A 10160-nucleotide genomic window follows, 5' to 3' on the forward strand; every position below is an offset into this window, starting at 1 on the left:
TCTCCCCCAGTCTCAGCTTCAACTTCAACAGTAACAAAATTCTTCCTCCTCTTCATTTCAAGAAACTAAGCTGAAAAAATCTCACCCAACATACACTAAACGACGTCGTATTTCATGCTCTGAGTCATAAAAACTTGAACGGAGTTCATAAACCATGGCGATAGCTGACGGCAGCAATAACTCTGAGTCTGATAATAATAACAATAAAGTTTGGGGATTCTTTAAGCTTCCGTTTAGAGGAAGTAACGGTAATACGGCGCCGTCTGCCACCTCATCGTCTTCATCGACGGCGCACCACCAGTATAGTAACACCGGACAAATTGAAGGATCGAATCCGCAAGCTTCGAGTTCGGTTTCTTCAGTTGCTAGATCGCTGTTGCCTACACGACGTCGTCTTAAGCTTGATCCTGCTACTAAGCTCTATTTTCCTTGTGAGCACTTGAATCTGATCTATTTTTTATGTGATTTTTTTGTGATTTAATTTGTTGTAGTAGCTGGATTTGTAGGCTTGTTTGACATTAGATGGAAAAAATTGATTCATTAATTTAGTTTATTATTGTTATAATTATTTCCTAAAATAGGTAATTATATAGATTTTTGAGATTAAATTGATTTTGGAGTTTTGCTTATATAGAATGTTGTTGTGTTGCTAATTTTAAAACATAGACTAGGCAGCACGGACACGAGAAACGGGACGCAGCCATGGCGAGACATTGTTATTTTAAGGTTTCCTATGTAAAAATAAAGTTTCGTGTCCAAAATGTTTTCAAAACGGGACACGTTGATTGAATGAAGTGTCCGTGCTATGTAGACCATAGAAATAGACAATCGAGCATATGATTTCTGCTTCATGGTTTGCTCGGGCATGTATCTAACCTGTGACAGAATTCTATTTTTTTTTTCTGTATGTGGCTTTGTTTTGAATGAATCATGTGTAGGAAATAGGAATTGAATTGAAAACTGATGTCAATTCTTCTATGATTGTATTTCTTTTTAAAAAGGTTTGTAATTGTACATATTGTTGGATATGGCTTTTTAAAAGGGTAATAGGAGGTGGAGGCACTAATTTGATCCTACATCCTACTGAAATATTACAATCTTAACTCGTATTTCTGTAATTTCAGTGCCTCTATGTATAGATACTTACTACTGAAAGGTTGTGGCGGAGTTGTATTATAGGGAAAGACGTTTAGGTTTCACTTTTTCCAAATGGGTATTGATACCGTGAACTACCATTAAAAGAACCAACTAGAATAAATAAGTTATCTTCATCATATTCTTTTTCTTTTAGTGACTGGATATTTTCTTATTGTCCTTGTATTTCTGTCGGTGGATTGCATTTCTAGTTGCAAACTTGAACACTAATTGTTACATGATGAGTAATGTCTATGTTGTTTTCTTTTCTTTTATCTAGATGAACCTGGCAAGCAGGTCAGGAGTGCCATCAAAATAAAAAACACTAGCAAGTCTCATGTAGCTTTTAAGGTACAAGCTTGAATCCATATTTTGTTCCTTTTTGATACATTATTTTTAGTATGCACGGCTTTGGCACATGAAAGATTATTAAGATTGCATATGCTACTAGATCAGAAACTCGGAGCTTGAGCCTAGACAGTTTGGTGGTAGTTTCTCTAATACAATTGCTTCATTACCCCGCATCATGCTAGAGCATTCAATCTTATTCATATTACCGTTTTAACTCGACATTCACAAAGTAAATTACTGAACCATCTAATATGTTGCTTGTTTCTCTTGTTTTAGTTTCAGACAACTGCTCCAAAAAGCTGTTTCATGCGTCCTCCAGGGGCTATTCTTGCCCCGGGGGAAACTATCATTGCAACTGGTAATCGACCAATAATATTCTGTCATGTTATTGTGTTTTGGCTTATAATATCCATTATCCATTACTTATAAAGTGTTTATTTTGAACGGCAGTTTTTAAATTTGTTGAGCATCCAGAAAATAATGAGAAACCAGTTGATCAGAAGAGCAAGGTTAAGTTTAAAATCATGAGTCTAAAGGTCAAAGGAATGATGGATTATGTTCCTGAGCTGGTGCGTACGACAGATCCTTTAGTTGATGATATTATAGTAATAGTACAATAATATGTCAGTACTATAAGGTGTGTTAAATGTTAAGCCTTTGCATGTGGAATGGAATTAACTGAGCCATAGCTATATGCATTTAGTTTTACATAGCTAGTTTCATGTAAAACTGGTGGAAATTCCCCACCTTTGGCTTTTTTTAAGGCCTAATTACTTAAAAAAACCCCACCTTGTAATATTTTTTCGTTTATACCCTCACCTAGGAAAAAGTTCATTTGTACCCTTTTTTTGATTTTTCGTTTTCATCTCTACCCTAAAATTAAATTTTTTGACAATTAAATTAATTAAAGGATGAAAACATTATAAATGATTAATAATATTAATATTTAATTAGAATCTAAGCTAAATATAAAGGATCATTTTGAATATTTTTCCAAATGAAAAGAGGTCAAATTAGCTCTTTAGGGTAGAGACGAAAATGAAAAATCAAAAAAAGGGTACAAATGAACTTTTTCCTAGGTCAGGGTATAAACGAAAAAATGTTACAAGGTGGGGGTCTTTTAAGTAATTAGGCCTTTTTTTAACTTCTTTTTTATATAATGTACTGTCCGCCTTTATGACCGATGTAAACTTTTTGCCTCCCTTTTAAAGTGTTTCTGGCTTTGTCCCTGGTTACTTTATTTGGCTGCTTTACACTTCAGAAATTCTTCAGTAATTATTCATTAACTGCAATTAAGTGTATGCGAAACTATATTACTGAGTACCCCTGCTATTAAATTTGTATGCAAAACTATATTGTGGAGTACGCATATTTTCATTACCTGCTATTAAATGTGTATGCGAAACTATATTGTGGAGTACACAAATTTTTATTACCTGCTATTGAATGTTTATCTGAAACTATGTTGTGGAGTACACATTTTCATCACCTTCTATTGAATTTGTATGCTTTCTATATTGTGGAGTCGCATAATTTCATTACCTGCATTAAATGTGTATGTAAACCATATTGTGGAGTTCCCATATATTTTGTTAGCATTAAAATTGAAAATGATGCATATGACTCATGTGATCAGATGCTTTTTCTTTGTAGTTTGAGGAGCAGAAGGATCAAGTAGCAATGGAACAAATATTGCGAGTTATTTTTCTAGATCCAGAACGTTCTAGTCCTGTAAGTAGCAGTAAAACGCCATAATCGGAGAAGTCACCTTCTGCACTTTTTGTCTGTGCTTATCTTTCATGGACTTTAATACTTTTTATACGCAATATGCGAATATTTTAAGTGCATCCTTTATTTTACAGACTATGGAGAAGTTGAAGCGCCAATTAGCGGATGCTGATGCTGCAGTTGAGGCACGGAAAAAACCTCCTGAAGATGCAGGTCCTAGAATTATTGGGGAAGGACTTGTTATAGACGAATGGGTGAGTCATTATTCAGATATTCTAGGTAAAACTTTTGTCGGCTGTTTTCACTTATGGATTGTTTGATTATTATTATTATTTCCCATCTGTAGAAAGAGCGAAGAGAAAGGTATCTTGCTCGACAGCAGGTTGAAGGAGTAGACTCTGTATAGAGCATCAATTTGTTATCATCAAGGTGTGTATGAAGAGAACTTTTAAAGTTCTACCATTCAGTATAGTCATCGAGTCGTTTCGTGTAACGTGAAAAATGTATTCAGAGGATAATTTAGGAAAACTCCAACATGTTTTTTTTCCTGTAAAAAAAAGAAAAAGAAATGTGAGGTGAATCTGTGATTTGAGTTCAGGTGCTTAACCTTGTTCTGTTTTTACCTGCCTGTAGATAATTGTGATTTTGTGCCGTTGTTTCTCAAATAAAACTAGTCTTTATGGAATGTAATTCACGCTTCAAACAGTAATTTATATATTCTTTATTCTACGTTTTGTTTGTGTGAATTTTCATCTCATGATACTGGAGGGAGCATCCCCATCTAGTACTTGGTATGTAAGTATGCAAATCCTAAGAACTTATTACCGACGAGCCACATGCATGAAAACTTGGAAGTGTGATAATGGCCGGGCTTTCCTAAGGTATCTGTGGTGGCCAATGCAAAAGCAGGTTTTGTTGCTCGTCTGACTGTTTTCAACAGAGCACCATAATCCGCAATTCCAATATATTTTTTTATTTTCCTTTTCTTCTCTAATTGTTTTTGTTCCATTGCTTCATTAGATGAATAAACAATTTGAGTTTTAAATACATTTTTTTTATTATTGATGGTACTCATTAGTAGAACAGATATCATGCAATCTTCGAGCTAGATGCTTTGATAGTTATTCGACAACTAGCAACCATTGCAGCAAGGTATGACCTCTGTATAGACGATTGCGTTGATGTATTTAAGCAATTATATGATTTTTGCTTTAGCTTTCGTAAGTGATGCTGCACATTTCTTTGTACGAGCATCACGTTCTTTGTTAGGTCAGCAAAAATAATCAATTTTTATCCTGTATTTCTTAGGATGCAATTCTTCACGATTTGATTTAATATTCTAATGAGAAAATTTGGGCATTGCTGTCAAATGCTGGGTTAGCCACGTTAGTTGACAAATATCATCCAAAAATATTATCTTTGGACGTCAGCATAATTCATCAATCATCAATGCATACAAAATCTGGCCAATAGGAAACCTAGAAACCGCTGGTTCTTCCATAATTGGTTTTTCCAAAACCATCAGCTTGTGCACTTCAGTTACTCCTTATTTAAAGGCATACCTTGTCCCTCTTCTCCAACAAAGAAAGAAAAAAAAATATCGTAGATACTACATTAAACACAAAAAAGAGAAGGAAAAATGAATTATTTAAGTAGAGTATGCAAGGCTGCTAGATTGGCTGCTAATCAAAGTCGGCCTGATCATCACGGTTCGAAAAGAAACTCGACGGTTCAAAGTTCTAGCGCCGGTAATCGGAGCTACTTATTTATGGATAATGGAGTTGGTGATGAAGAAAGCAAAAGAAAACAAGCTGAAGAGTCGTTCCAGAGAGTAATGTACTTCAGTTGCTGGACGCATAGCTAGCTAATTACCAAGATATGTAAATACTTTTTTAGAATTTAGCTATAGTTAGTCTCTGTTTTAGTTTAATAAATATTTAATATAAATGACGATCTACGCCTTTCATTACAAATTGATAGGCATTATCTTTTTGTAAGAAGATTATTTTTTTTATTTTGTCTTAGAGAAATAGACGGTCTGAAATGATCAACTATGATATACTCTTATTATTTAAAATATAACTAATTTAAAAGAAAATAAAATTATTGCTATAAAATTAATATAATTAAATAAATTTATTTATTTAAATATTAATTTTTTTAATATCTGTTTGTCAATTAATTTTGGAGTATTAAATGATATAAGCGTTGACAACAAACTGTTAGTTCGTGTGTTCAATTCCTCCCACAAGCACTCTCGCTCCCCAATTATATAATTTTCTTTTTGGACTATTAAATAGAAAACATAGACCTATGAAAATCTCTATTTCTTTTATTGGCTTGCCAAAAACAGACTTGAGATGAAAAAAAGTTTTAAACTAGATGTTCACTTTCACTAAAATTATTAAGGGTTATTTATTTTTATCTCCACGAATTCAGTTCGAGTTACTGTTCTTTTACATAGATTTTAAAAAATATTGTTTTTTTCTCACATTAATTTTTTTCAAATACAATCCCCCTTTTTAGGGGATTGCCGTTATATAAAATATTAAAATCAGAGAAAATAGTAATTTTTTAAAATTAAAAAAATGAAAAGTAATTTGGATTTGAACTCATAGAAATGATAGTAATTAACCCAAATTATAAAGATAATGAATATATAGACAAAAATCAATTTTTTAGAGGAAATTATGACCATATTTTTTGAAATTTTTGCAATAATACGTTCTAACTTTTTACTATTGTAAAAAAATAACTTTTTTTTATAAATATACGCTATATATCAATAATCTACCATTAATTTAGTAAAAGAGCGTATTTTTATTTAAAAAAATAAAAAATAAATTGTATTTTTATAAACATTTAGCTTGAAAATATGTATTTTTGTAAAAAAAAACCCATCTTTTTTTTTCATCAATCGAGCTGACTCTGTCCAACTTGCTACTTAACGTATTGGTCCATCAAAATTTAAGACCTAAAATTTGAGCCTAACTAGAAAAAAGTCCAAAAGTGCATATCAATTTTTTTGAAATAGCCCAAATTTTCTCAGATGAATATTATGACTGGTTTTTCTACTTATACATACATTTGTGATTTATACAACTTATTTAATAATTCCATTCTTATCTAAAAATTAAATTAGACTTTTAAAAGTTCCTCAACTTTTCTGAGTTCTATGAAAATCAACTTAGAATAATTGGCCAAATGATATAAAAAATTTAATGAATCTGAAATAAATTACGAAAACATTGGATAGTAACATAAGCTGATCAAAATATACAAATATGAACACTTTATTCTCATTCTCTAAAGGAGCATATAACAGAAGTTGATACTTCTGATGATAACGTGCAGAACAAGATTGTTGAAACTGCAGGTTGAAAGCTTTCCTATGGAATTCATCTCAGCTGATTACTTCTCATGTAACAGAATAGTTAGTTTGTTGTTTTCTGTTACAGCTGGATCCAGTGTGGCATCACACACGTGGATTGTACTTTCTTTTTCTCTTAAGCTTGTTCTCTGCTATATATAAAGCAGCTTGTAATCTTCTTGTTTCTTAATGAGAAAATTAGAAAGAGCAGTTACAATTTTATCATGGTATCAAAGCGAGTTTTCCTTTCTCTGTTTTATTTTCTTTCTCAGATTTTCTCACTAGCCAAACAGCCAATTTGCTTGACTTAAACTTCTTCATTTTTTATGAGATTTGCTTCGCTAGAATCAGCTAATCAAGATCTATAACCAGCAGTAATTTTCTTGTTGATTTTTCTCTCTAAAGATTAACAATGGCAGAAAGAACCCTCAGACTAGAAGAAAGTGTATTGAGTCCTTATTTTCTTCATCCTGGAGAAAATCCATCACTAGTTCTTGTTTCAAGTCTTTTGACAGAAGAAAATTATCACCAATGGTGCAGAGCAATGAGAAAAGCCTTACTCTCAAAGAACAAATTCAAATTTGTTAATGGAACAATACCAGTTCCTCACAAAGATGATTCTACCTATGAAGCTTGGGAGAGATGCAACAATATGGTAACTTCTTGGCTCTCAAGAGCTGTTTCTCCTTCAATTTCTCATAGTATTTCTTGTTTAGACAATGCTGTTGATGTGTGGAATGATTTACAAGATCGTTTTTCTCAAGGAGATTCAGCTAGGCTAGGAGATTTGTTAGAAGAGGCTTATGCCTTTCATCAGAATAATCTTTCGGTTACTGATTACTATACACACTTGAAAACCCTATGGGATGAGATATTAAGTCTAAGACCTTTACCTAGTTGCACCTGTGAGCCCAAGTGTAATTGTGGTATGGCTGCTGCTGTAAAACTTCATTGGTCTAATGATCAGACTATAAAGTTTCTAAAGGGATTGAATGATTCCTTTGCAACTGTTAGATCACAGATTATAATGACTGAGCCTTTACCTAAGATAAACAAAGTTTTCTCATTAGTAATTCAGCATGAGAGACTGATTACTGGAAGAATGAGTAACACCAATGAACCTGTAGCATTCATGGCAAGAGGAAATGATGTGCAGAAAGGCAATCCTGCAAGTAATTATAATGCAGAAGTTCAGAATCATGATTCAAATGTGTTTTATGCTGGAAGTACTAGAGGAAGAGGTTTTAATAACTATAGAGGAAACAATAGAGGCAGAGGTTTTGTTCAGAACTGGAAGCCCACATGCTCTCACTGTGGTTATGGTAATCACACTGTTGACTCATGCTATAAGAAGCATGGTTATCCTCCTGGTTATCAGCCTAGGTATAGGCCAGAATCAAGTCAAGCAAATCATGTTGAAAGTGCTGGATACTACACAGATGACAATCTGTCCTATTCTCAGGATCACAGTAATGGAAAGTCTCCTCAGGTTTTTAATTCCTCTGGGAGCAACACTGGATTCAATGCTTCTGGAAACAACACTCATGGAAGTGTGTTTCCATTTACACCTGAACAATGTACACAGATTCTTTCATTGATCCAGTCCAACAACTCAGGAAATAAGGAATTTGATAATTCACAAGTCAACTCCTTAGTGGCTCACTTCAAGCCACAACAACAAGAAACCTCAGGTATAACATCACCTACAGTTTGTTCTGTTTCTAAAGATATGAATAGTCCTTGGATTGTTGATACAGGTGCCACAGATCACATTTCTTGTAATCTGGATTTCTTCCATGATTCTTATCCTGTTACCAATGTCACAGTGAAGCTACCCAATGGTGATCATATATCTGTCACTCACATAGGAACAATTTATCTATCTAAAACACTGGTTCTCAAGGATGTTCTTTGTGTTCCCAGTTTCAGTTTTAATCTGATATCTGCAGGAAAATTAACTATTGAAAGAGCAGTTTGTTTATTGATTCATGATGATTCTTGTTTCATTCAGGATCTATGTCAATGGAAAACGATTGGATTAGCTAAAAAGAAAGATGGTCTTTTTCAGCTGACAAAGGAAAATGTTCCAGTTTGCTCTAATGTTGTTTCTCACAGCAGTTTGAATAAAGCAAATTTTGATCTTTGGCATTTTAGGTTTGGTCACCTTTCTCACCAAAGACTTAGATTGTTACAAGACATTGACAAGTCTATTGTTTCAAATCCGAGAGAAGTTTGTGATATTTGTCATCTGGCAAAGCAGAAAAAGCTTCCTTTCCCAGTCAGTTCATCAGTCAGTAAGGCTACTTTTGACTTGGTTCACCTGGATATTTGGGGACCAACAAAACAAGCTTCAGTTCATGGTTATAGGTATTTTTTAACTGTGGTAGATGATTGCTCTAGATACACTTGGCTTTATATGTTGAAACAGAAGTCTGAAGCTAGAGAGTGCATTAAAGCTTTTGTTGCTTATGTTAAAACCCAGTTCAATAAAAGAGTTAAAGTTTTCAGGTCTGACAATGGCTATGAGTTTGATTTTGTTTCATTTTATCAAGATAATGGAATAATACATCAAAAGAGTTGTTCATATACTCCTGAGCAGAACAGCATAGTTGAGAGAAAACACCAACATATCTTGAATGTAGCAAGAGCTTTGAAGATACAAGCACACCTTCCTCTGCATTTCTGGGAATTTTGTGTTCTTCATGCTGTATTTCTTATCAACAGAACTCCTACCCCTCTTTTACAGAACAACACTCCTTATCACTCTCTTCATACACAAAACCCTGATTTCACAAATCTGAAGGTTTTTGGCTCTCTTTGTTTTGCTACAACCCCTGCTGCTCACAGACAGACCAAGTTTGATGAAAGAGCCATTAAATGTTCTTTCATTGGATATCCTTCTGGCACAAAAGGTTTTCTTCTTTATAATCTTACATCCAAAACTTTCTTTATCTCCAGAAATGTGATCTTTTATGAACACATTTTTCCTTTTAGCCAAAAACACATATCCTCACAGCCAGATTACCTTGATCATGATTTGTCTACTTATGATCTTCCATTACCTTCTATCACTGCCACTTCTTCTAATCCTTCCATTCCAAATTCTCCACCTGAACCTATAAATCCCATCTTTACTGAAAGTGATTTTCCTCCTCTTAGAAAATCCCACAGGACTCATTCAGTTCCTCATCATTTTAAAGACTTTCAGTATTCTTTACCTCCCTCATTACAAACCTCACCTCATTCCATCAACAATGTTCTTTCTTATAACCATCTCTCTCCTTCTCATTATTCTTTCACCACTTCTATAAATTCCTTAGTAGAACCTAATTCATACAATGAGGCCATTAAATCTCATTGTTGGAGGCAAGCCATGAAGGATGAAATTGAGGCTTTGCAGCAGAATAATACTTGGGAAATCACTGCTCTACCAGCTGATAAACATGCAATTGCTTGCAAGTGGGTATATAAAGTTAAACATAAAGCAGATGGCTCCATTGAGAGATATAAAGCCAGGCTGGTAGCAAAAGGTTTTACACAGCAGTATGGTTTTGATTATATGGACACCTTTAGTCCT

At 33.7% G+C, this 10160-nt stretch overlaps 1 protein-coding gene across 1 annotated transcript; it reads left to right on the plus strand.

Moving 5' to 3' along the window:
- LOC126665398 (vesicle-associated protein 4-2-like) lies at positions 1 to 3942 on the plus strand. Its single transcript, XM_050358186.2, has 7 exons — positions 1 to 431; positions 1415 to 1485; positions 1762 to 1843; positions 1936 to 2054; positions 3139 to 3216; positions 3348 to 3467; positions 3560 to 3942. The coding sequence occupies exons 1-7, from the start codon at positions 155 to 157 to the stop codon at positions 3617 to 3619; spliced, it is 807 nt and encodes a 268-aa protein (XP_050214143.1). The 5' UTR covers positions 1 to 154; the 3' UTR covers positions 3620 to 3942.
- Positions 3943 to 10160: the final 6218 nt, after the last annotated feature.

This window comes from Mercurialis annua, linkage group LG1-X (assembly GCF_937616625.2).
Source record: "Mercurialis annua linkage group LG1-X, ddMerAnnu1.2, whole genome shotgun sequence".
Lineage (NCBI taxonomy): Eukaryota > Viridiplantae > Streptophyta > Magnoliopsida > Malpighiales > Euphorbiaceae > Mercurialis > Mercurialis annua.